This window comes from Theropithecus gelada, chromosome 4 (assembly GCF_003255815.1).
Source record: "Theropithecus gelada isolate Dixy chromosome 4, Tgel_1.0, whole genome shotgun sequence".
NCBI lineage: Eukaryota > Metazoa > Chordata > Mammalia > Primates > Cercopithecidae > Theropithecus > Theropithecus gelada.
Genome location: NC_037671.1, coordinates 16,372,572 through 16,400,023, shown reverse-complemented (window position 1 = coordinate 16,400,023; position 27,452 = coordinate 16,372,572). Strand labels below are relative to the sequence as shown.

The 27,452-nt window shown below is 46.2% G+C and overlaps 1 protein-coding gene across 3 annotated transcripts in view; it reads left to right on the top strand.

Moving 5' to 3' along the window:
- Window positions 1–26,381, top strand: part of GFOD1 (glucose-fructose oxidoreductase domain containing 1) — a 127,590-nt gene extending 101,209 nt beyond the window's left edge. For all 3 annotated transcript variants that reach the window (XM_025382258.1, XM_025382260.1, XM_025382259.1), the window contains exon 2: window positions 24,088–26,381. In XM_025382258.1, the coding sequence (XP_025238043.1) occupies window positions 24,088–25,007 (920 nt within the window). In that variant the 3' untranslated portion in view covers window positions 25,008–26,381. The remainder of the gene's footprint in view (window positions 1–24,087) is intronic.
- The last annotated feature ends 1,071 nt before the right edge of the window (window positions 26,382–27,452 follow it).

Below are 27,452 nucleotides of genomic sequence, written 5' to 3'. Positions count from 1 at the left end.
ATCAGTTTAAGGGGATTTGGGGCTGAGACGATGGGGTTTTCTAAATATACAATCATGTCATCTGCAAACAGAGACAATTTGACTTCCTCTTTTCCTAATTGAATATCCTTTATTTCTTTTTCTTGTCTGATTGCCTTGGCCAGAACTTCCAACACTGTGTTGAATAGGAGTGGTGAGAGAGGACATCCTTGTCTTTTGCCGGTTTTCAAAGGGAATGCTTCCAGTTTCTGCCCATTCAGTATGATATTGGCTATGGGTTTGTCATAAATAGCTCTTATTATTTTGAGATACATCCCATCAGTACCTAGTTTATTGAGAGTTTTTAGCACGAAGGGCTGTTGAATTTTGTCAAAGGCCTTTTCTGCATCTATTGAGATAATCATGTGGTTTTTGTTGTTGGTTCTGTTTATGTGATGGATTACATTTATTGATTTGCATATGTTGAACCAGCCTTGCATCCCAGGATTGAAACTGACTTGATCGTGGTGGATAAGCTTTTTAATGCGCTGCTGGATTCAGTTTGCCAGTATTTTATTGAGGATTTTTGCATCGATGTTCATCAGGGATATTGGCATAAAAATTCTCTTTTTTTGGTTGCATCTCTCCCAGGCTTTGGTATCAGGATGATGCTGGCCTCATAAAATGAGTTAGGGAGGATTCCTTCTTTTTCTATTGATTGGAATAGTTTCAGAAGGAATAGTACCAGCTCCTCTTTGTGACTCTGGTAGAATTTATCTGTGAATCTGTCTGGTCCCGGACTTTTTTTGGTTGGTAGGCTATTAATTATTGCCTCAATTTCAGAACCTATTATTGATCTATTCAGAGATTCCACGTTTTCCTGATTTAGTCTTGGGAGGGTGTATATATCCAAGAATTTATCCATTTCTTCTAGGGTTTTGTTTGTTTGTTTGTTTGTTTGTTTGTTTTTTAGAGGACTTTTTGCTCTTGTTGCCCAGGCTGGAGTGCAATGGTGCGGTTTCTGCTCACTGCAACCTCCGCCTCCAGGGTTCAAGCAATTATCTTGTCTCAGCCTCCAGAGTAGCTGGGATTACAGGCATGCACCACCATGGCTGGCTAATTTTGTATTTTTAGTACAGACGGGGTTTCTCCATGTTAGTCAGACTGGTCTCAAACTCCAACCTCAGGTGATCCGCCTGCCTTGGCCTCTGTTTGAATTTGGGAATGGGCTATTTGCATGCCTGAGTGCTAAGATTTTTCCTGAGTGGCTTACGGACACATCTCACTTCTACTCATTCAGCTTTAAGGTGTGTGTGCAGTGGGGTGTGGGGGTGGGTGGCACCCGCTCCCCAACATGTTCTTAAGGTGCTTTCACATCCCCACCTGCCTTGAACTATAGCTTCTAGAATTGCTAGGAGTTCTAGATATAGAGTGCTATTCTCCCTTGAGGTCATGTGCAGGCCCAGCTGGTGGGACCACGGATAGCCCTAACTCAGCACCAAAACCTTGCTGGCCCTCCTGTCCCTTCTCTGCTCTCATGCCCCTGAAACAAATGCAGAGTGTTCATTTAGTTAACAAGGTGGCATTTTATGGAGAATAGATACCATGGGATGTTATACTTGGAAGGACCCTATAGAACATCCAGTCCAATCACTATCTGCCTTTTTCTCACGAGCATTGTCTCCAACATTCCCTTGACTATGAAAAGGAATGGTCAGATCATCTGGGCATTGCTCTATGTTGCTGCTTGGATGCTCATGTAAACATTAATGGCTCTGAGAAGTATTAATACTGTGCTGCATTAGAGAAACCTCTTCCATGTGGGAAAGCTGCTTGCAATTCAATTTCTTGTGTGCATGCCTATGTAGCTGAGTGTTTAAAATTGCTTCAGAAACTATCAAAACAGAAGCACACCTATGAGGCGAGGGTATTGTTGGTCTAATCATCTATGCTGGGACTGTGAGAAATGAGATGGAGGCTGCTAATGGGATGGAATGCAGAATTGATGCTTTTTAACATTTTTCGCCAGCATTTCCCAAACTTCTCGACCCTAGCTTCTGTTTTTTAATGCATGGCACCATCTTGAATCCCCTGTATGGCCGGTGTTCCTCAGAAACGCTTCGGAACAGCTGTTGTAGTCCTGTCCCCTTGCTTTGTCAATGAGAAATGGAGCCCGAGACCACACAGATGGTGGCTGAGTCAGGCCTGGGAAGTGGGGCCAGGGGTGCACATGAAGTCTACACCTGCCACATGCCCATATGTGCTGATTATTCAGCTTCTGAAAGTAAAAGTGTGTGTTGAGGTGAGCACTACCCATTGAAAGCCCCCAGGAAGAATGGCAGAGCTTTGTGCCATTCTGTTGGGGAGCAGAGCTTTGTGGGCAGCTGAGCTCTGTGGGCAGCTGGTGCTCGCTGGCATGGGAGCCAATGATGGCTGGGAAAAAGAGATTCTGCCGCAAACTCTAGCCCACCTGCCTGCCCAGGCAAGTGGCACTTCTGCTGACTCTGGCTGCTGGCAGGGACAGTTGCTTGTACCCCGAGGTACGCGAGATTCCTCCACAGTCAGGCCAGGTGCTACCTGGAGTCAGCTTTCACCCATGCGGCATGTATCCAGTGCACAGGTATATCAGTTTGCTTGCTTATATATGAGAAGGGGAATTTTGACCTGATGGATAGGAGGCTCCTTAGAACACCTCGACATCATGTTCCTTTAGGATCTAGAAATACAAGGGGAACCAAGGATTCTGAACACTGAGGCTGTTGTTTTAAAAAATAAAGTAATTCGGGAAACTGAAGCAGGAGAATCGCTTGAACCTGGGAGGCAGAGGTTGTGGTGAACCTAGATCGTGCCATTCCACTCCAGCCTGGGTGACAAGAGCAAAACTCCGTCTAAAAAAAAAAAAAAAAAAAAAATGGAATTACCCAAATTCCCTGGCCTGGGGCAACAGATAGGATAAGGGCATGGAGTCTTATAAGCTGGTGATCGAGGGAAAGAGTAAGGGAATCTAAAGGAGAAGAGAATTGCATAGACCTGAGTACTTTTTCTGTGCTGAGTACTTTTTCTGTGCTGAGTACTTTTTCTGTAGAGCAGAGAGGGGACTGGAAGGGAATAATTCAGTGGCTTTATCCTTAGAAGTTGGGATTTAATGTACTCTATAAGTGCTTTGACTTCCACAGAGTACATTCTGTGGACTTTAAGCCCTTGAAGAAGGCAGGTAGCTTTGTTTTAGTCACTGTGTTTTACCTATACCTCACTTATACTCTATCTAAATAAATACTTACATTTCTTTTTATTCTTCAAATAGAAATTAACCTGAATACAAAAGTTGCTCGATGAGCTAACAGAATAATTTGGCAAGTTCTACTCATAAAACCCTTGATGACTGGCTCGTCTTGCTGCACTGAGAAAGCAGAAAAATGATTCTGTGGTTTTCTTCCCTTGTCTAGCAAAAATACAGGACAAGAGTTCACTTTGGACCCACATTCCTATGTTCGGTTCCCAGCACAGCCACTTGTTGCAGATTGGTTGGTCTTTAAGAGAGGCTCCCACCATAACTATTTGCCAATGTTGAACGACAGTTCCATTAGCTGTGTCACATGGTTCCCAATGGCACTTTTACATTACGGATGTCATCTTGCAGTTTAGTGGGACCAGAGCTCCGTGGGAGCAGGTACCTGGGTGGAATCTCTCCTGCCTGTCCTGTCTTGAGATACCTACACAGAAGGCTGGCACATGCCCAAGATTAGACTGTCAACCTCACACCGGACACACACCTCCTCTGCTGGCCCCAGTATTGGATGGCAGTGGTTGCCAAGCAACCGGATTATCTGCACTCTCCTGGTCAGTGAGCAGATACAGAAGACAGGCCTGCAACTCTCATAGGCAGGGTCCAGCTGTGAGATACCCCAGGGGGCTGGAACTTGAACTCTGCTGCCACCAGCTAATCTTCCCCTGTGACCTAAGGGCCTCTGCCTTCTGGATCTGTAAGTCTGCCTTTTGAGACTGGAAATAACCATCTAAATACATGAAATGATAATAGATTCAAGCTTCAATAAAACGGAGCTTCAACCTCATGGGCAAGGAAGTCTCCTAAATCCAGAGGAGTTTAAACTGATTTATAACTAAATTTTCTATCTTCATTTGTATGCAAAAGCCCATTAAGAGGCAATTGATTATTTTACAGTACATCAGAGAGCTCAGAAAAATGGATTTATTCTTGAGGTCAGAAAGGCACTGTGCGCATCTCTGCTTCCCAGCCTGTGGAACCGGTGAGTTAGTGTGTCAGTGGTCTCCCTGTAATCACTCACACCTCACCGTGCTACTGTGGATCACCGAGGGCCTCTCATGGCCACATTCTACTGTAAATCATCAACAAGTACTAAAAAGTCTCTACAGCAAGTGAAGTATGCTGAGGAAAAACCGAAGTATTGACCAGTATGAGAAGGCTCCTGCTTTTCAGGAACTTATAATTATGGTTGGGAGTAGGAGGACGCGGACATTCTGGAATAGACGTGCCCAAACATTCTCCATGCACAGCGCCTTTAACATCTCAGTAATTTTTTTCATGGTGCTCCTAGGCCAAAAGAAAGACTTCACAAGTTCATAGAGTAAGTGACTAAGTCCAAATAATAAGTATTAATCCTAATAACTTAGCAGGTGCTTTAAAAAATAACTCATAAATCGAAAGAGTAAAGATATTTTTAGTTTAGTTTAGTTTAGTTTTTGAGATGGAGTCTCACTCTGTCGCCCAGGCTGAAGTGAAGTGGCGCAATCTCGGCTCACTGCAACCTCCATCCCCGCGTTCAAATGACTCTCCTGCCTCAGCCTGCTGAGTAGCTGGGATTATAGGTGCCTGCCACCACACCTGGCTAATTTTTGTATTTTTAGTAGAGACGGAGTTTCACCATGTTGGCCAGACTGCTTTTGAACTCCTGACCTCAGGTAATCCACCTGCCTTGGCCTCTCAAAGTGTTAGGATTTATAGATGTGAGCCACTGCACCCTACCAATATTTTTATTTTATTCTTAATCACAGTGTTAATGGTGTTAAAAGATAAATGTAGGCCCATTAACATTTTAAAGCACTTACTTGAACATTCAGCAATTCGTGAATCCAGCAGTACCAGACCAAAAGTGGTTTAGTGCTCCACCCAGGGGTGTGAAGAAGCAAGTCAAAGAAAACATTTGATTGGTTAAAGTGGAAAGTCCCTATTAGATGTTAGTTGGCATTTCTAATTGGTTAAGCTTAAGTTTCATTTTACTATTTATATAGGGTTGAGTTTTGATTTGCTTACGTAGGAACCCAAGGCATGAGAGCCATCTCAGCCTAATGGCCTTCCCATTAATTATTTTGACAATGAGATATGTATGCTTGTGGGGCACTGCACAACTTCTCAAACTTGGAATCAGATAGAACTCTGCCACCCACAGTTCCATCCCACATCTTGATTTTTTCCTGGTGTGTGTTTGTTCTAATCACAGCAACTGCCAAAAACTCAGCTTCACAGAGATAGGCTGTCACTGAAAGGAATCCCGTGTAACCCAGTGTTGAAACTGTGAACTTTCTCCAGTTAGCAGTTCCTGCAGTATCCAATAGATGTCAAGTAACAGAATGTTTCCCTCTAAATTTTAAAACACACTGCAGTTACCCTGAGTTCACCATGGGACCCCTGGATGCCTTAGGTTGGGAACCATGGTTCTAAAGCACGGAAACTAGTTGTGGAACATACAAGACTTGACGGCAACCTGGGTGACCCCCCATCTCTTCTCCAGTAGGCTCTTAATAAATGTTTGTGGGATTACAAAGGAATATAAATCATTCTGTTACAAAGATATGTGCACACATATGTTCATTGCAGCACTGTTCACAATAGCAAAGACATGGAATCAACCCAAATACCCATCAAAGATAAACTAGATGAAGAAAATGTGCTACATGTACACCATGGAATACTCTGCAGCCATAAAAAGGAATGAGATCATGTCCTTTGCAGGGACATGGTTGGAGCTGGAAGCTATTATCCTCAGCAAGCTAACACAGGAACAGAAAACCAAACACCGCATGTTTTCACTTACAAGTGGGAGCCAAACAATGAGAACACATGGACACAGGAAGGGGAACAACACACACTGGGGCCTGTTGGGGAGTAGGGTTCGGGGAGGGAGAGCATTAGGAAAAATGGCTAATGCATGCTGGGCTTAATACCTAGATGATGGGTTGATAGGTTCAGAAACCACCATGGCACACATGTGTAACATGTAACCTGTGTAACAAACCTGCACATCCTACACATGTACCCTGGAACTTAAAATTAAAATTTTTTTTAAAAGTCTGTAGGGTCGAATGGTTACATGAAAATCCACATTTCCAACTTGTATTAGTCTGTTCTTACACTGCTAATAAAGACATACCTGAGACTGGGTAATTTATAAAGGAAAGAGGTTTATTGACTCACAGTATCACATGGCTGGGGAGACCTCACAATCATGGTGGAAGGTGAAGGAGAAGCAAAGTCACATCTTACATGGTGGCAGGCAAGAGAGTGAGTGCAGGGGAACTCCTCTTTATAAAACCATCAGATCTCATGAGATTTATTCACTATCACGAGAACAGCACAGAAAAGAACCACCCCCATGATTCAATGACCTCGCACCAGGTCCCTTCCACGATACCTGGGAATTATGGGAGCTACAGTTCAAGATGAGATTTGGGTGGGGACATAGCCAGACCATATCACAACTTGATTTCTTTGCCATCATATTTGACTGGCTGCCAGATTGCATTCAATATTGTAATATAATCAACATGAGCACAGATACACAGAGCCAGATTGTGGGGGTTTGGATCCTGGCTCAACCACTTACTAGGATGTGAACGTGGGCCTTGACTCTTGAGGGTTTGGCTTTGTTTGTGAAATGAGAATGACAATAACCTCTTCAGGTTTTGGGAGGATTCAGTGAGATGATTCCTACAAAGCACTTCACAGGTACTTGGTGGTAGTAACTGCTTCCATCAGTAAGAGAGTGTGTGTGTGTGTGTGTGTGTGTGTGTGTGTTTCTCTTACTCCAGGGGGCACTTTTAGACTTCAGTGTGATTGAGCATGGTGACCTCTCTCAGGAGGAGGTGTTCATGAGAGGAGGGTGGTTGAGGGCTGACGAGGAGGAGGAGGGGAGGGGATAAATCACCTGTCCATGCCCCTTCCCACTGGAGCACAAAGCAAGCCACACCTGGGCTTCTGTCCTTGTTCTCTGCATCTGACACACCTTTAGGGCATTACTGTGTCTGAGACATCTAGACATCTCCCACGTGCTCCACCCAAGTCCTGTGCAAGTGTGATGAGTGGCTGATTGTCCAGGAGCCCCAGGCCAGACTTGTTCCAGCACTGTGTCCATGCAGAACCCTTTCCTGGGAATCAGTGAGTCCTTTCCATATAGAAGCATCCCCAGGACGTACAAGGGAACCTTTTCAGCTCTGCTGGGACCCTTTTCTCAGGGGCTGGAGCCTTTCTTGCCTGTATCCTGGCCTCTTCTAGGGCCTCACATTATTATGTGGAAGAGAAAGTATGAAAACTTAACTCCCAGCCCATTTCCTTGTCTGTAAAATGGGGCTTCTGCCACCTGACATCACCAAGCAGGCTGTGGGCTTCCAGATTTTCAGATTTTGAACAAATGTTGCTGGGGCCGACACAGATTCAGGCGCGCCCAGTTTTCTGGGAGTTCTTGCCAACTAGGTTTCTGTCTTCAAAAACAGTCTGCATTATTTCTGCATATTGTTGCAAAAGAAAACAAAGCACCAGGACTCAGCCCAGCCAGCACCCGGGGCAGCATGACTGCTCTCCACCCCCAGGAGTGAGCAGTGTTTCAGCCTTTCAGCCTTGGATGGCTGGGCTTGTTGACACCCCCATGCCATTCAGCTCAGCGGTAGTCATGGGGTCCCTAGGTGAAACATTAAGCACTGTCCCTTGGAGATAAGAGGTTGTAGGAGGGAAGAAATCTGCTGGCTTCTGGGCTGCAGGAGGAAAGCTTGGCTCTCTGGGGTCAGATGCTTTGTAAACATTCCCTTACACTCCCCACTTCTGTGTCTCGCCTTGCCCATTTCTGAGGTTTCTGAGCTCTGTTGATAAGACTGATTTCTCAGCGATCCTCAGCCTAGTGAGGATGGTAGCATAGACCTATGAAAATATCAGCTTGCAACCAAGAGTGAGGTTTTGTGATTTGGAAAGAGGAGTTTTAATGTGCAGCCTTCCATATAGCTAGCTAAGCCTTCCTTATTTCCTGGGAGCAGTTAATAATGTGTGCAGCTAAGTCCTCACGCAACCTCTACCCTCCATTTTTCCAGCCTTGACTCCCTTTGGCCACCCCAGCCAGCCAGCAATGCCAACACAGGTCTCCGCCAGGGGTGTGTGTATGGCATAAATTGAACTTGACATTTGCTAAGCTGTTCCCGCCAGCACCCCATCATGATATTCACGTGGGCAGATCTGGGGGCTGCAGTTTTGCATTTTATTTTCATTCATAAGAGCATCTGCCCAGGGATCCCTGGCAGAGAGCGCTACAGTAAGTGTATTCTTTGGTTTTATTAGTAACTACATCTCAGTAGTAACTTTCTTCTTGCAGTAGGCCTATTCCTTCCAGCAAAGTTTCCCATGCACTATTCATTTCATACTGTCAGCAGTCTTAACAAAGCTGGCAGGACTGGATATCAGCTCTTTCACAGACGGTTTTTGCACATGGAATGAGTGGCAAAGAGAGATCTAGAACCCACGTAGCTTTCGAGTCTGTATCTTTCCCACCCCCTGTGCTGCCACGCACTTACCTGCCTGCCACCAACTTGTTTTGAATTCTTGCAGCTCTAAGAGCTGAACTGTGCAGGTTTTATTTGGGTCTGTTATTGACTTGAGCAGACATTTATAAGCACTTTCCATGGGTCAGGACAGTGCCCATCTGTCCTTTCATCCTCAAAGCAGCCTTTTGAAGAAGGCGTTATTATTCCAATTTTATAGGTAAGTGCACTAAGCTTCTTTGGGTCACATGGCTTGCAAATGCCAGGTGAGGATTTCAGTCCACATCCCCTGACCCTCATTTCACTTCCTGTCTGAAAAATCACACTAGATCTTGGGCTGCTTTATTAACAGGCACTCAGAGCTTCCTCCGTGTCCAAATCAATCTTTTCAGAAAGGGGTCCAGAAAGCTTGGAAACCTGTTGTACTCAAGAGGCATTTAAATTGCCAGCAACAGAAACTACCTGGCTGATTTTAGCAGAAGGGAATTATCTGAAAGGACCTTAGTTCCTCACAGAAATGTACGAGAGGCTGGGGAAGTCGGCTTGAAAAACACAAGGAACAAAGAAAGGCTTGGCAGCGGGAACCACTGTCCGGATTACACCAGAGAACCCATCTGGTGTAGACAGACTCGGTTGCTGGCAGTGGTGCTGGCGCTGGGTGATAGAAGCCGTCATTGCATCGTGGGCCTCCCAGCCCTAGAAACTAGATGCTACTACCCCTGCTGCCAGCACAGATCTCCACCTTCCTCCATTCTCATGTTCCAGGCCCGGGTGGTGTCCCTGGTTGGCCAAACCCGGGTGGGTGCCCATGGCTTTGCTGCAAAGGCTGCTGGGGAAGCAAACAGCCGGCGTGGCTTCTACAGGGGGAGGCTATACCTCCCACCAAGACTCTCAGGTGGGGAATTTCCCGATCACAGCAAGGAGACTCAGGGGCTGGGCAGCTCCCCAGAATCACACATCTCTACTACCTTTCCACGCGCAAACACACACACACACACAATTATTGCCCTGTAGGTTACTTGTCAGTTGCTACCATTACTATCTTCCCACCACTCCCTGGGCCTTGGCACAGACTGCGTCTACCGTGGGGAGCTGGTGCAGGTGAAAGTGCTCTGGGAAGTAGCATGTTAATCATGTTCACCACCTGCTGGGGGTGGAGCCCTGGAGCTGGTTTGCCTCCTGGCTGCAGGAGGGGTTTATTGCCTCTGTTAGGCCACACCAGCAGCAGATGGGGTTCGCATAAGCTGATTGTTTCCCTCTGCTTCTGGCTGAAGCAGGAGGATCTCTTGTTTCTTGGGGAGGATGCGTGGAGCATTGGGCTGCTTTCCTTTCTTGGGCAGGCTTTGGCCACTCTCGGTGTTTTTATCCCTCCAAGGACGTGCGTTACTAGGCTGCAGAAGGCGGGGTTAGCATGGTCCTGCATGGCAGTGGCTTTCCTTCTGGCACCTAGGTTCACAGAAGTGGAGTATGTGGCATGCCCGTCACTGCCTGGTTCCTTTGGCTGAGATGAGAGGTGCCTACTTGCAGAAGGCTGGGGCCCTGGGAGGGCTTCCTTTATTCAGCTGTGGGAATCCCATAGGAACCCCAGCACTATAATGGCTGGTTTCCCCAGCCTCTCTCTTTCTCGATAATAATCTTTCATTTGTCCTGGCAGGTTCACTGCCATGGATGTGGAGAAACCAGCTATTCGCCTTCAAAGAGAAGAACCACTGTGTTCTCCCATGTCAAGCCTCCAGCCCTTCTTGCTTTCCAGTTCTTTTGTCTTCAAGCTCTCGACTCTGCCCTCCTTTCATTGCTTTCCCAAATCTTCTCAATACAGTGCTGGGACCTGGTGGGGCGGGGCCTGAGGGGTTGGTGCTTCCTTTATTAACCCACCTGGTAGTTCTGAGGCTCAGTCGTTTCATCCTATCCCCCATTCTACTCATGTGAAAAATGGAAAATGCGGGGCTTTGGGACCACAGAACTGAATTTGCACCCTGGATCTGCACATATCTCTGACCTTGGGCAATTATAATCTCTAAGCCTTAGTTCCCCATTTTCTACAAATGATGGTGCTGGAGTGGTGCTTAAGTGAGCCAAAGGGAAGCCCCTGATGCCAAGTGGATACATAAAATTTTAGCTCCTCTTCTCTTCCCTGTGCTCTTTTCTGCCACAAGACTGAGGCTGTGGCTCTGCCCTGCACCTGTTTCTGTTGCTACTGCCTCCAGGGAGCCCAGAGCTGGAGGACACAATCTCATTGATAACAAGGAGACTAAAAAAAGATCTGAAAAACCCTAGAGTGCCTCACCGAGTCTTTCTTTTTGATGGAGTAAAAACTACTGAAGGAACTTAGAAACCAAGAGAGGTTTGGAAGGAACGTAGACATGTCTGACAATACTTGAGACTCTTCCTCTGTGGTGGTTTCTAGAGCTTGCAGGCAGGTAACACAATGAGTAGACGGGGCTGGAGGAACTGTGAGAGGTAGAATTCTAAGAGGACCTTTGCCACTTGGTGTTACTTCTGTGATTAGCTCTATGGCAAAAAGGGGATCATCTGGGTGGGCCTAATCTAATCACAGGAGCTCCTAAAAGGCAGCAAATTGTCTCTTGCTGATGGCAAAAGAGGAAGTCCAAGAGCTTACAAGTATGAGAAGGATCCAACTTCCACATGCTATTGCTGGCTTGAAGATGGCAGGACACATGGCAGGAAAGTGGGCTCTGTAGAAGCTGACAGCCAGCAAGGAGATGGGGACCTCAGTCCTACAGCCACAGGGAACCAAGTTCAGCCAACAGCCTGAATGAGCTTGAAAGCAGATTCTTCTCTAGAACGATTTTGTGAAACCCTAATCAGGGACCCAGCTGAGCCCACCTGAACTTCTGATCTAGAGAACTGAAAAATAGTAAATGGATGTTATTTTAAGCTGTTCAGTTTGTGCTGGTTTGTTTTAGCAGCAATACAAAACTAATACAGGACAGCAGTGCACTGGGGACTGGTAAGGACTGTGGTATACTGCAGATGTACATGCCATCTAACTGTGGAAGCCACTAGACAGCTACAACTGAGTGTTGTCATGCAGGAGGTTCTGCAGAAGAACCCAATGTTTCTGAATTTTTGCATTTTTTGAGACCAAAACTTCAGACTGTGTGAAATATCTTGACTTTAAAAAAAAGACAAAAAACATATCTGCTGGGTAAATACACTTGTGATCTCGTCACTAAAGCACAACCTGCCTTGAATGATTTCCTACATTTATTTTGAGATGTTGCCTAGTTTAAAGTCTCTTGCCTTCCCACTATACACAGTGAGGATAGTGTTTCTTTTGAAGTATTGACTTGCAATCAACAAGGAGATTCTGAGGTTTGTTGGGGACTGCATGGGGGTTTTGGGAGATGACAAGAGGTTCCCAGCCTTTTGGATGTGTGATGAGGTTTCACACCATACTTGGGAAGAGAAAGCCTAGATTCCTTTATTTCTCAACAGCCAGGCTGACCACCATTCTAGTCCTCCATCCTGTTAGGTGGGTGGGTAGGAAATAGAATTGTAGTTCAACCCAGCAATCTCACCTAACCCAATCATTTGTGTTTTCTTGTAAATATCTCAGCCTCTTTTACATGACTCTGGTGACCCAGTGTTTGACATTGTGCTTTTTCCTCTTCCACTCCAGAAATTGACTCTTTCTATGGGGACAGTGTGGCTTATGAGACTCTGGCTATGCCCCTTGGATCCGGGGGGTACACCCTGAATCCTGACTTGTCCAAGCGTGGAATGGTGGTGTAGGCTCAAGAATGGCTGTTCTAGGCCACTCTCTAGAATAGTGACCACTGAGGTATAGTGGATGTCATTTGGCTATTTTGGACCAATATAGTAGGACTCAACTGCTGGAGTTCACAGTCCTGGCCATTTTCCTCTGTCCCCAAGTCCCTGACCACTGTGCCCACTGTATCAATTCCAAGCCTCTGTTCTCCCATGGGCCCTCTTGCCCTCGTCCCACCTCCCTGCCCCCTCACACTCTGGTCTGTATGTGCCACCGACACGAAGGGGAGGGCTGCCCCAGGCCTCCCTGCATGGGAAGCTGGCCACTAACTTGGAAGGTCTGTTGGTGCTACATACCTACCTGTTGTTTCTAGACCTCTACCCTTGGTCTCCCTTGGGCTAGAAGTAGCAAGCTTTTCTTTTCTCTCCTGGGGAATGCCCCTGCTGGAAGGAGCTGGCTAGTGACTCCCCAGTATCATATCTGCATTCTCAACTGTAGCCTCAAATATAAGCTGTAGAGATGGAGATGTATGGGATTTACCAATAAGGTAACAGAAATTGGAAAGTGTTTCAGGAGTGAATGCTCATTACACATGTGATAGTTTCCATCATTAGATGACCAAATGCACACAAAGAAATCTTGAGAAAATCCCCATGCTGATGGGGGTTCCTGGGCAATAAAAGGGCCCAGGTAACAGGTTAGAGTCATGGGGGAAGGTCCACAAAAGGGTTGGTGGGATAGGAACTCGGCCTTATGGGTGGGTTGAATGTAGAAAGCACTTGAACAATTAATTCAGTTCAACACCAAGTCCCATCACCATCAGCCATCCTGACTTCCTTTCATTGGCTGTGACCCTCTTTCAGAGCCCACTAATAGCCCCAGGAGCTTCAACACAGGAGCTGAATGTGGGTCACTCTGACCCACTTCCGTTTCAAGTGTGAAATTAGGATGGAAACTTAATCAAATTGCCCTGAGACTTCAGATGTCACCCAGCTGAACATCGGGCCTCCCACCCCCACTGCCCTGGTTTCTGAAGCTCACTGCAGTCGGTTGCATGATTGTGTTCAGAGCCCTCCTTTTGTGCTGTGTGCTGCAGACATTGCACATACGTGCACAGGCACGTGTAGCCAGCAAGAATGGGAGCGCGTATCTCTGGGTGACACGGGTGCAAAGAATAACCTCGCCAGCCTTAAGAGAAGGGTGGTCAGAAGGCAGTAAGAGTGAGAAAGTTAAGATCAGACCCAAAGTACAGCTTGATGGGAGGAATAAGTCCTAGCGTTCTATAGCACTGTAGGGTGACTGTAATTAGCAACAATTTATTGTATATTTTCAAATAGCTATAAGGAGGATACTGAATGTTCCCAACACAAAGAAATCATAAAGATTTGATTTCTTTGGCATGGGCGCAGTGGCTCACACCTGTAGTCCTAGCACTTTTGGAGGTTGAGGTGGGCAGATCACCTGAGGTTGGCAGTTCGAGACCAGTCTGACCAACATGGAGAAACCCCGTCTCTGCAAAAAAAAAAAATACAAAATTAGCCGGGCTTAGTGGCACATGCCTGTAATCCCAGCTACTCGGGAGGCTGAGGCAGAATTGCTTGAGTCCGGGAGGCAGAGGTGGCAGTGAGCCAAGATTGTACTATTGTACTCCAACCTGGGCAACAAGAGACAAGAGTGAAACTCCATCTCAAAAAAAAAAAAAAAAAAGGTTTGAGATTATGAATATGCTAATTACCTTGATCTGATCACTGTACATTATATGTATTGAAACATCACTATATACCCCAGAAATATGTGTAATTATTATGTGTCAATTAAAAAAACTTATTTTTGGCTGGGCGTGGTGGCTCACACCTTTAATCCCAGCACTTTGGGAGGCCGAGATGGGCAGATCTCTTGAGGTCAGGAGTTCAAGACCAGCCTGGCCAACTTGGTGAAACTCTGTCTCTACTAAAATTACAAAAATTAGCCAGGTACATTACAGGTACATGCCTGTAATCCCAGCTACTAAGGAGACTGAGGCAGGAGAATGACTTGAACCTAGGAGGTGGAGGCTGCAGTGAGTCAAGATTGCACCACTGCACTCCAGCCTAGAAGATAGAGCAAAACTCCATCTCAAAAAAAAAAAAAAAAACAAAAACATATTTTTATTTTTTTTTTTTTTATTTTTTTGAGACGGAGTCTCACTGTGTCTCCCAGGCTGGAGTGCAGTGGCGCGATCTCGGCTCACTGCAAGCTCCGCCCCCCGGGTTCACGCCATTCTCCCGCCTCAGCCTCCCAAGTAGCTGGGACTACAGGCGCCCGCTACCGCGCCCGGCTAGGTTTTTGTATTTTTTTAGTAGAGACGGGGTTTCACCATGTTAGCCAGGATAGACAAAAACATATTTTTAAAAAGACTAGGCTGGCTTTGTGGCTAGACAATCTGGGTTCAAATTCCAGATTTGACTCTACTGCTATTGAGTTGTGGAATCAGAAGCAAGTTGCTTACCCCTCAGAGGCTCAGTTTCCACATCTGTAAGACGGGAATAGAACAAGTACCTGGTTGTGTAGACCAAAACATGAAAATGCATGCAAAAAACTCAGCCTCCTCTGGCACAAAGTAAGTACTCAATAAATGACTGTTCTTGCTATTTGAAATTGTGCCATTTGTACTATGAGCAGATCAGACTAGTCTTTTGAGTTGGGAAGTTGTATTTATGTTAAGAACTTTCATGGGGATTGAAAATCGGGGATTTAGTCTCTCCAAATGGCCTCTTTTAATGTATATGGAGGAAAGGACAGAGGGAAGAGTGGGATTTAGACAAGTCAACCCTGATGATACTTCTACTTCTCTTGCAGTTTGTAAGTTCAAAAAAAAAAAAAAGTGTAGTGTGTATGTATGTGTGTGTGTGTATGTGTGTGTGTTGGGGGAGCAGGAAGGAGATTAGCAGGAAGAAAAATAAAAGAGGAAAAAGAGCTGGGCTAAATGGAGTGTTGCAGTAAGTGAGTGAGAGAGTGAAAGTAACTAAATGTCCCATGTCTCAGGGTGCAGGGATGGAGGGATTATAAATAGCCCTGTACGTTCATATGCTTAGTTCTGTTGAAACCAGAGATTTGTCTTTGACCTGCCTTTTTTCTTTTTCTTTGCTCTAAACTCCAATTCTGCTTAATCTTTCTTGAATCACAAATTATTTTAAGATTCTAATGAACCTCTCTCAGAAAATTGTGCATCAGCATGTACACACAACAGTTTTTTGTGTTTTTTTTGTTTTTTTTTTTTTTGAGATGGAGTCTTGCTTTGTCGCCCAGGCTGGAGTGCAGTGGCACGATCTCGGCTCACTGCAAGCTCCACCTCCCAGGTTCACACCATTCTCCTGCCTCAGCCTCCCGAGTAGCTGGGACTACAGGCCCCCGCCACCACGCCCAGCTCATTTTTTGTATAGTAGAGACGGGGTTTCACTGTGTTAGCCAGGATGGTCTCGATCTCCTGACCTTGTGATCCGCCCACCTTGGCCTCCCAGAGTACTGGGATTACAGGCGTGAGCCACCACGCCCAGTCATACACACAACAGTTTTTATAAACAGTCCAGTATTAGCAGTTTCCCGATTCCACATTAAACACCATTAATCTTATTTTAGACCATTTTTTATACCTGACCCAAACTTCTAAATGATGAATAGTCAAGCTCCTATGCATGCTTCAGAACCCAGCTCAAATGTTCTCTGTCCAGCAAAACTTTCTTCCATGCCCAAATTGGTTGGGCAGCCCTTCCTTCATGGTTTCATTGTTTATCACTTTCTGAGATCTGCATCCCATAATCACCTTTCCTGATTGGTCTCCTCTACTAGACTGTGAGCTCTTATTCATCTTTCTTACCCATTTTTTGGTTCCAGTGCCTAGCACAGAAATGTTGAAGGAACAGAGTATAAATGAAGATAATGAGTTCCCTACTTGAAATGCAAAGCAAGCCGTCTCTACCTTCTGCAAATGCGAGGAAAAAATAGGAAGCTGTATCTGATGGGACTTCTTTCAGGGGCTCTGCCAATCTGCTGGGACAGCTGCAAGCCAGCCTGCAGAACTAGCATCCGTTTTGGCTTCGAGAAGATAAGGGGCTGTCAACACAAGTGGAATGATGGGGAGGAACCGGTGGGAAAGTAGCATTGCCTCCGAGATTTCCACCATGATTAGATCAGGGAGTGCGTGATTGGAAACGTGCTCACGGGGAGGGATGCTTGAGGTTCCAGGCTGATTATGTTAGGGAACAGCCCTGGTCCCTGGGTGGCCAGGTGTCAGCCATCCTCCAGGTACCCAGGGATAACTTCCCTGATGAAGGGCAGCAACAGGTGCCTGCTCTGTGGGACAACAGAGCTCCGTCTTTCCCTGGAGGTGTGAATGGGAAGCCCCTTGCCCAGACTCGTGGGGGTACCATTTGGATCAAGTGTCAGTCCCACCAGAGCTCTGATCTGTCCTGAGGTAGGAGCAGAGACTCAGCCACAACTTGGAGACCCTGAGCTTGGAGGATGTAAGGGGAGCAGCTGCCTGAAGGGCTTTGGGGTCTCTGGGCTGGAAACTCTTCCCTGTAGCACAGATTTCTCAGGAGGGCCGTGAATGTTTTGGCTCAGTTACAGAGAGCACATTCAGCAGGCTTCGGAGGGAGCCGATTTTCCATTTCCCTATGAAGGATCTCCGGAGGGCAGTAAAGCTCCTTCTGAAATTATTTAACTTAAAAGCTTCTGACGAAGAGCAGGCACACTGCCTTGCACATAGCACTCTCACCCGCCAGAAGTTTCCCACGGATCTCATTTTGTTCCTAACTGCAGCGCAGCGATATAGGTCGGAAGGTGCCTCTCAGCTCCACCATTTTAAGGACAGATAGCTTTGCTTTATTTGCTGCTGAGAGGATCTTGTCTTAAAAATTTAAGTTGGTTCAAGCCCCAAAGCCTCCAAAAGACCTAGGTTTAGCTCTTTGTTCTCACACAAAGGGCTGCCTGGTCTTTGTGGGGTGAGTTGTAAAGTCCTCCCCAGAAGACCCAGGCCAGTCCCCGTGTGCTCTCTGCCACTCACCCGTGGCCACGCTGCATCACATTGACAAATGCGGCAACCTTCCAAGACAGCCATTTCTGGATGCAGGGACAGGGCCCTCACTGGGGTGAGCTGAGCATGGAGCCATGGCGTGATGGCTCGCAGTCCTGGATGGACGCAGCAGAGTGACCCTCATCCATCATACCCGCATGTGCGCAGAAAGCCCCTCCCGTTCCTCTACCATCATTGTGAGCACCAGGGGACTTTGCCAGACCTCTCCTACCACTCGGGAAATGTTTGGGGCTTGGCAAAACACAACACATACTTTCTCAGGCACTTCTTGTTTTCATATTTTTCATTTTTCACTGCCTGTTAATCTGGAGTGAAATAGAGTCCATATGTTCCAAGTCCCTTTGCCTAATTCTCTGCAGCATGATTTTTATCTCTGAAATTGTTTGAAGTCCCAAAGTTTTTGATCTTTTGCCTTAGAAAGAGGGCACCACATTTTGCCACGAAAGGATGTAAACCTGAGACCTAAAGAACGTGTGTTGGCCTGGTGCTCCCAGAGGCGTGTGGATGCAGCATGGGACAAGTGGCTCCCCTGTCCTTTCAGGGAAGTTGTTCACCCAGGAGTGAGAACGTGCAGATGGCCTCCTCAGGCTGTGCGGAGTGACCTAGGGCAGTATTCTTTTCTCATGGCAAAAGGAGGAAAGCCTTTGTAGGTTTCCCCATTAGGAAATTAGCCATGGCTAGTAAGGGGCTTATAAAAAAGGGCCTCTGCCTCTGCCTGAACCCCTCATTTTCCATCTCCCTGGTAGAATCTATTTACCATCAAGTCAAAGAAATGTCATAGCCACGTGCTCAGGGAAGAGTGCAAGACTGCCTCTACTTATTTCCTACATTACATGGAGAGAGAGTGCTTTTCTCTAAAGAGCCATTTTGGTGCTTTCTCTGGGGTGGAGAGAGAGGCACCATGCTAAGAGAGATGATCGTCATGAGGACATCAAAGACCTGTGGTATTTGCTGGAGGCCAAACCCAAAGCCCAGGCTGACAGACAGGCAGTTTGCAGAACAGGTATCTGTGTGCTTTTTTCAGGAGAAATCCCAGCATACGGTGAATGGCATCTGACACACCCAGGATTGTGGGCTATGTCAACCACACACTCAGACAATGCAAGTTCCCTTTACATTGCAAGTGGTTTCAGGGATGAGAGGAATGCTCTGTGCCACACTAATCCACCTACACACACACACACGTGCACACACACACACAGACATACAGTGTCTGACTAGAAGTCTATACTTAGAATTATGCTTCTTTAGCAAGAAACTTTTGATAGGGGATATTTGGGTGGGGAAAAGCTGGGAAAAAGAAAGAATCTGAGGATCTTGAGGATCCCAGAGTGGGCTTTTCAGAAGCCCCCTGAGAGAGGTAGGGTAAGGGAAGACTGTCCAGAATGCAGAGAAAACAAACTTCGCTTAGCAATCTGATTAGTAGGAGTGGTTGGATTAGTAGGATTATGATTGATTTTCTTTTCTTCACTATATTTTTCCACATTTTCTAAATTTGTCATTTTATGGTCAGAAAAAAAAATGCTAATTTAAAAAATCCACAAAGAGACAGGAAGATCTTTGAAGGACAGCACTCACAATAATGGGAAAAGGGTTCTCCAAAGTCTAGGGGAGCTGGCAGGTTCCAGCTCTCATGGGCCCATCCCAGTCAGTTCCTGAGCCCCGAAGAGCTGGTAGAAGGCTCTGCTGACCCTGAACCTTGAAAGCTTCAGAGGCCTGGGCTCTGCATTTTGGGTTCCTTTTGGAACTGGAAGGATTATCTTATTTTTGTGCCACATATCTTAATATGTGCCAAAGGCTCTAAGAAGTTACTGTGCAATGTACAATGATGCCTGGGTCTCAGAACCGGAGGGGATCCGTGCATGGGCTTCAGGTTGTGGCGGAGTTTTGTGCATCTGTCTGAGTTGCATGTTTCAGAGAGAGACTCCACAGCTTTCACTAAGAATCATAAAGAGGTCTTGAGCAAATGGAGCAACAAGACCTGGCAACAGAGCCCAGACCTCTGAAGCTTTCAGGGTCAGCAGAGCCTTCTACCAGCTCTTCGGGGCTCAGGAACTGGGATGGGTCCATGAGAGCTGGGACCTGCCAGCTCCCCTAGACTTTGGAGAACCCTTTTCCCATTATTGTGAGTGCTGTCCTTCAAAGATCTTCCTGTCTCTTTGTGGATTTTTTAAATTAACATTTTTTTCTGACTATAAAATGCCAAATTTAGAAAATATGGAAAAATATAGTGAAGAAAATAAAATCAATCATAATCCTACTAATCCAACCACTCCTACTAATCAGTTAACCTCCTAGGGTTTTTCTTTTCCTTTTGTCATTTTAGAGAGAGTTGAGATCATATATGTCTATGAATAGAGCCCTTTTCATTTAACATTACATCATAATCATCTTACTTGCCATTGAAAGGTCTTCATAAGCATCATTTTCTATGTTTGCACAATATTCTATTATATGGCTGCATGACAGTTGACTTACCCCTTTTTCTGTTGTGTATTTGTGTTGTTCACAGTTGTTTTGTTTTTTGTTTTGAGACAAGGTCTCACTGTCACCTAGGCTGGAGTGCAGTGACCCAATCATAGCTCACTGTAGCCTTTAACTCCTGGGCTTAAGTGATCCTCCCACCTCAGCCTCCTGAGTAGCTGGGACTACAGGCATGCACCACCACACCTGGCTTTTTTTAAGAAATGCGATCTTGCTCTGTTGCCCAGACTGGTCTCAAACTCCTGGCCTCAAGTGATCTTCCCAAAACTCTGGAATTATGGACGTGAAGCCACTGCATCCAGCCTCTGTTCCCAGTTTTTTGCTATAATAAATAATGCAGTCAAAACTATCTTTGGGCAAGATGCCATGCTTGCATATTGGATTATTTCTTTATGATAAATTCCTAGAAGTCTCGTTTGACTTTTGAAGATGCTGTGTGTTAAGATGTTGCTGAGACCCGTCTGTAAAGTGTGAATGTTGCAAAAGACTATGGGCAAAGAGGTGGGGCAGGCAACAAGGTTTGCTGGGTTCCTCCTGCACATTGGATGCACCACAAGGTGCTGTGGGTATTAATGGAGACTTAAGCATTAAAAGACCCAGCCCTTATCTCGAGGACCTTACTATATAATGTGGAGCCATATCATATGTATTAGGTTGCTGCAAAAGTAATTGCGGTTTTACCATTAAAAAGAGGACACCACAATAACTTTTAATGGCAAAACCGCAATTACTTTTGCACCAACCTAATAAATAGCCTAAAGAGACGTCTGTATCTCAGATCCCTGGGGAATCCACACGGGAGTCTAGGGATGGAGTTGCATTTTTGTGTATCATGTCATGTTCATGTTACGTTTTCTGAAGCTTTCATCAGAATCTTTTTATCTATGGAGCTGCAAAGAATTCCATGCAATCATTATTTTGGGTGTGTAGGGAAGAGGTATGGATCATTTATCTCTAATTATTCTTTTCTTCTTTTGTTATTTTATTTTATAGTTTTTATAATATAAAAAAATAAAAAACTTTTCTTAAGTACCATTAATATGACCAATAGCGTATACTGAGGAGATGGCAGTCAGGGTCCTGCTTTTGGGGACCTTGAGGTAGAGTGTAGCAGAGGCCAGAGCCTATACCAATGGCTGTGAGGCAGATTTTGGCAGTATTTGTCACCTGTCCCTGCAGTGACCTACCACTCCATTTACATATAAATCTGTTCCTGGTAGCATGAGCTGGTTTTAGATGAGCTTCATGCCTACAGGATCATGTTGTCAGAACATAGTGTTACACGGGTGTGTGAGACTTTTGGTGATACAAACCAATGTTATCTCATCTCTCTGCCGGAGCCTCAGTCCTCACCCGGTTGCTAAGCATTAAAAGAGCTTCTCACTGCTATTTCATGCCCATCAGGGGGACCAGCCCAGCTCTGCCAACATAGAAGAAAAGGCAAGGAGGTGTGGTCATTCTGTAGGCTCCGGGCTTTTCGCTCAGGGCCAGAACTGGATGTGCACATGGAAACTGACAGCCATCGTTTGTATTTCCTTTCTCCAATCTGCACTGACCATTTCTAGGATGTGGCTAGCTCTTGCAGTGGGAAAATGAGAAAGCCATGTGCCAGGCCGTGGCCCTGGACAGACATCTGCAATCGCACAACTTCTACAAAACCACATCTTAGCTCAGCATGTTGTAAGGGTTCGTGGATTTTGGCAACTGAGTGGCTGTAGTCAGGACAAGTGGGATAGGGTGGGGTGTGCCTCATCACCCCATTTCTCTTGAAGTCTCTCCCACATCTGTGACTGGAGTGCCCAGGTCTCCTTTAGAGGGTCTATGGGTGAGCGTGCCTAGACCACAGAGACCTGCCCCAGGACAGGTGCTTTGACTCCCAAGTCTTTTCGCCTAGCGTCTATTTTATCTGACTTGCTAAGAAATCTGTGTCATTTTTTCTTTTTTTTTTTTTTTTTGCCCTCAAGTTGGCCGTTTCTCCAGGTCTAGCCGAGTTGTTTTTCTTCTTCCTTGACTCTCGGCTTCCATGGAATAAATCTCTTTCTCATTTCCCTGTCACTCTCCTTTCCTTTGATCCTTTGTTTTCCCCAGACCCAGAACCACTTAGTCTCCTAAAGGGTTCAGAGAGGCACTTTGGTCTCCCTGTAATTTATACACACATTACAGTCATCACGTAAGAGTAATTCTTATTTGGCCTGACCTCCACTGGCCAAAAGCAACACACCCCACCCTGAAGCAGATGGGGGTCGGGGAGGAAACAGGCACTGCCAACTCCTCAGATTTAGGTAATATCCGCTCTTTATAGGAAAAGAAAAACTTTAAACAAACACATCTGTGACCACTGCCAGCCCTAATCCGGAATGCAAAATAAACAAGCACGATAATGCTCAAAATACAATCCTGGGGAATCGTCCGGGGCAGAGAGGGGAAGACGTCAGCCAAAAGCTTAGACCTTCAAAGGGTATCATTAAGAAATTCTTCACACTTAATTAGACTCACCTTGGCTAGGATTTAAGCTTATGTATTCTGATTCTTCCAAATACAGATACTCTTCTCCTTTCACTATGTGATTTTTAATAATAATATATTTTTACTAAAAATGATATTTTAAATGTAAAATATAACATATAAAACATTTTATATATAAGATAACTGTAATGATATATTTTATATGTAAAAAGATTATATCATATACTTTAATAGTACTATCTTATATTTTGTATTTAAATAATATAAAAGCAAAATCTATTTCTGTTTAAAATGTTATAGATTTATATACATAAACTATAAAATGAAGCATTTTATACTACCTTAGCAAATATTATTAAACATTTCTAAAATATAGATTACTTAAATATCTTAAAATAAATCTTACTATTTAAATCAATACCAGACGTTTAACATTAAAATTAAGTAATTCATGGCCTTTTGGGATCAGGACACCTGTAATCCCAGCACTTTGGGGATTTAGGGGGTAGGGGACCACTTAAGACCAGGAATTTGAGACCAACCTGAGCAATATAAGGAGACCCCTGTCTGTTAAAAAAAAAAAAAAAAAAAAAAAAAATTGGAGACCCCATCTCTTTAAAAAAAAAAAAAAAAATAGCTGAGCATGGTGGCTCACGCCTGTAATCCCAGAACTTTGGGAGGCTGAGGCGGGCGGATCATGAGGTCAGAAGTTTGAGACTAGCCTGGCCAACATGGTGAAACCCGCCTCTACTAAAAATACAAAAATTAACTGGGCATGGTGTCAGGCGCCTGTAATCCCAGCTACTCAGGAGGCTGAGGCAGGAGAATCGTTTGAACCCAGGAGGCGGAGGTTGCAGTGAGCCAAGATGGTGCCATTGCACTCCAGCCTGGGTGATATGGTGACACTCCATCTCAAAAAAAAAGTTTAGCTGGGTATGGTAGCACCTACTGTCTTAGCTACTCAGGAGGCTGAGACAGGAGGATTGCTTGAGCCCAGAGGTTTGAGACTGCAGTTAGCTATGATCGCACTACTGCAATGCAGCCTGGGGAACAGTGAGATTCTGTCTCAGAAACAAACAAAAAACAAATTAAGTAATGCAACATAAATATTTAAAGTAATATTGAAATATATAGACTATCTTCTTTTTATTTTCATTATTTTTTAGTTTTTGAGACAGAGTCTTGCTGTCCCCAGGCTGGAGTGCAGTGGTCAGAACATAGCTCACTGCAGCCTCGACCTCCTGGGCTCTAGTGATCCTCCCATCTTAGCCTCCTGAGTCGCTGGGACCACAGGCATGCACCACCAGCCCGGCTCATTATTATTATTATTATCATCATCATCATCATCATCATCATCATTATTATTATTATTATTGAGACAGGATCTCTCCGTGTTACCCAAGCTGGCCTCCAACTCCTGGGCTCAAGGCCTCCTCCGGCCTTGGCCTCCCAAAGTGCTGGGACAACAGGCATGAGCCACCACAACTGGCCTTCTTTTTCTATTAATGTGAAATATTTTAAGATCTGACCCAGGGATGCGCGCTCAGACATGGTCCCGCCCCGCTGACCGCTGTCTTCCTCCCACCCGCAGGCATCGGCAAGAACGTCATATGCGACCGCACGGCCACGCCGCTGGACGCCTTCCGCATGACCTCGGCCGCCCACTACTATCCCAAGCTCATGAGCATCATGGGCAACGTGCTGCGCTTCCTGCCGGCTTTCGTGCGCATGAAGCAGCTGATCGAGGAGGGCTACGTGGGCGAGCCGCTGGTGTGTGAGGTGCAGGTGCACGGCGGCAGCCTGCTGGGCAAGAAGTACAACTGGAGCTGCGACGACCTGATGGGCGGCGGTGGCCTGCACTCCGTGGGCACCTACATCATCGACCTGCTCACCTTCCTCACCGGCCAGAAGGCCGTCAAGGTCCACGGGCTGCTCAAGACCTTCGTGAAGCAGACTGACCACATCAAGGGCATCCGCCAGATCACCAGCGACGACTTCTGCACCTTCCAGATGGTGCTGGAGGGCGGGGTGTGCTGCACCGTCACCCTCAACTTCAACGTGCCCGGCGAGTTCAAGCAGGATGTCACTGTGGTGGGCTCCGCCGGGCGCCTGCTGGCCGTGGGCACCGACTTGTACGGGCAGCGCAACAGTGCCCCAGAGCAGGAGCTGCTGGTGCAGGACGCTACGCCGGTGAGCAACTCCCTGCTTCCGGAGAAGGCCTTCAGCGACATCCCCTCGCCCTACCTGCGCGGCACCATCAAGATGATGCAGGCGGTGCGCCAGGCCTTCCAGGACCAGGACGACCGGCGCACGTGGGACGGGCGGCCCCTCACCATGGCCGCCACCTTCGACGACTGCCTGTATGCCTTGTGCGTGGTGGACACCATCAAGAGGTCCAGCCAGACGGGGGAGTGGCAGAACATTGCCATCATGACCGAGGAGCCGGAGCTGAGCCCTGCCTACCTGATCAGCGAGGCCATGCGCCGCAGCAGGATGTCCCTCTACTGTTAGCACAGACTGAGAACCTCGGGGACTTGAGCCTTCTGCAGGGGATATCCACAGAGAGGGAAAGGCCGAGGGGAGAGGGTGGCCATGGGGAATGTGGGGATCAGGGAGGTGAAAGGACAGTGTGAATAAATGGCATGTAGGAAGGTAAACTTCAGTCCCGGTGACTGATCCCAAACCAGACTGTTGGTGGGCTGAGCTCCTAGCCTGGAAGCATTCAGGAGAGCCTGCCATTCCTGGGATGATCCTTGCTGGGTATTTGCACGGGAGTGGTTTGGTGTAGCTGCCTCTGCTGCCCTTTACTGTGACAAGCAAGGAGGGGTTGCTTCCCTCCCTACCTCATCCACCCGACACACCTTGGCCTTCTGCAAGCCAAATGGTTCTGCAGGGTCAAGACACTAGTACCAGATGGCAAGCTCAGTGCCCGGGACACCCACTGCTGGCAGGAGAAGGCCCATTTTCACAGTCCGCATAAGCCTGTTAGGCTGGGGTTGGGGGCAGGATGGGCTGGTGAGAAAGTTCAAATTCCAGGAAGCTACTTTTATTGGATGTAAGGTATCTAAAGGCAAAAGTACTTAGAAGCGAAGTGGCCACCTTTTGACTGATTGGGCTTCCTTATAGGAAGAACTGAGGGTGTGTCTTTGAACTTGGTTCATTGCCCTTCACCTGGTGGAGAAAGAGAGGTCACAAATAGTAAGCAAAAAGCAGGACTCCCAGAAGCCACAAGGAAGGAGCACAGGCTGCACCAAAGCAGGGGCAGCAGAGAATAAAATATCTCTTTGAACTTGTCAACAATTAAAAAACTGAAAGGAGTCACCTTATAACACTATTTCCAGTAAAGGTGGAATTGAGTGTCTGAGGGATTATTGAGGTGTTAAGGTAGCCCTGCCACATGGCTCTCCAGGCAGGGCCGAGGAGATAGCACAAAGTATGGATTTGACCATAAGCTCATATGCTGCCCCCAAAGACTGGGAACGGCTGTGTGCCTCAGTGTTACAGTGTGAATTCCTAAACAGGGTAAAGTGAGCCTAGCTAGGGAGGTGTCTGGGGCTCCATCACCCATCTCTCCTACCAAGCTGGGCAAGAACTTTTAGGAAATCCATCCAGCTTTGTGGATTTAAAAAGGAAGCCTTCAGTTTCAATTAGAATCCCCTTTCCTTAAAAATCAATCAATCAATAAATAAGTATTTTCCTTAGCTCCAGCATTTGCTTTCAGGATTCTGACACCTGAGAATTTGGGAGTAGGTATTAAGCAAAACAAAAGGACAACAAGGAACATTATTCCTAGTGTTTCTAAAATGGGGGTTTAGAACCCCCCAAGGGGCCATTCTTAGGCTTGAGAAGGCTAACGTTGGAAAAAACATATTCTTCTCATTGGTCTCCTGTCTTGTCCTTGCACACTCTGCTTACAGAGCTTTTGTTAGAGATGCTGAACTGCAGGCTGGGAGCAGGCAATGCCAAAAGGGAACAGACACACACACATGCACACACACACACACACAGATTTTTGAATGCTTGCTGCCATCAAATGTCGCTTGAAATCATTCTTTAAAAATTCAGATCTGGTCTTGAAAGAAGTATCAAATCAAGCACATTCAGAGAACGGGGAATTATCCTTTGTTATCTTTGCTTAATTCTTCACCCCATGTAATTATCTTTGTTATCTTTGCTTAATTCTTCACCTCATATAAGATGTTTGTCAAGGGTGGACGTGGAAGCCATTCCTTGTAAGTCTATGTAGCTTTTGTTCATAGGCTCACTGAAGTCCAACAGGTGTCTTTACACGCAACTGAGGTTTAGAGTTCTTTTCAGATAGCTGCCATTAGAACTAGAAGGGAATCTAAGAGGCCTGGAGTCCACCCCCAGCCTGGGTAGGCAAAATCTGAGAGTGAACAGCCCAATCAATTGCATCCTTCATTGTCCTCCCTAGGGTCAATATTCTTTGAAGCCCAGGCTACTCATAGGTGCAAGAGTGGTGGTCCAAATGCGAGGGGAATGCTGGGCGTTTTCTAGAACAGAGAAGTAAGTACTGCCTTCCTGGAAAGAGTCACCCTCCTTCCTGAGGCTTTGCTACAGTACTGCAGGTTGGCTCCTTTGCTACAGTACTGCAGGTTGGCTCAGCTGAAACTCCATGCTTGGTTCATTGTGGTCCCTGACCTGTTGCTGACAGACTTCATGGTCAGCATTCCAGCTCTTGGCAACTATCAGTTCCAAACCAGAGATTTGCTGGAATGGAAGTCTCCCAATAATAGTTTGAACAGAGGCCCATGTCACGGACTTCTTTGCTTCTCATTCTTTTTTTTGAGACAGAGTCTCACTCTGTCGCTCAGGCTGGAGTGCAGTGGTGGCACCATCTTGTCTCACTGCAACCTCCGCCTCCGGGTTCAAGTGATTCTCCTGTCTCTGCCTCCCAGGTAGCTGGGACTGCAGGCGCGCGCCACCACACCCAGC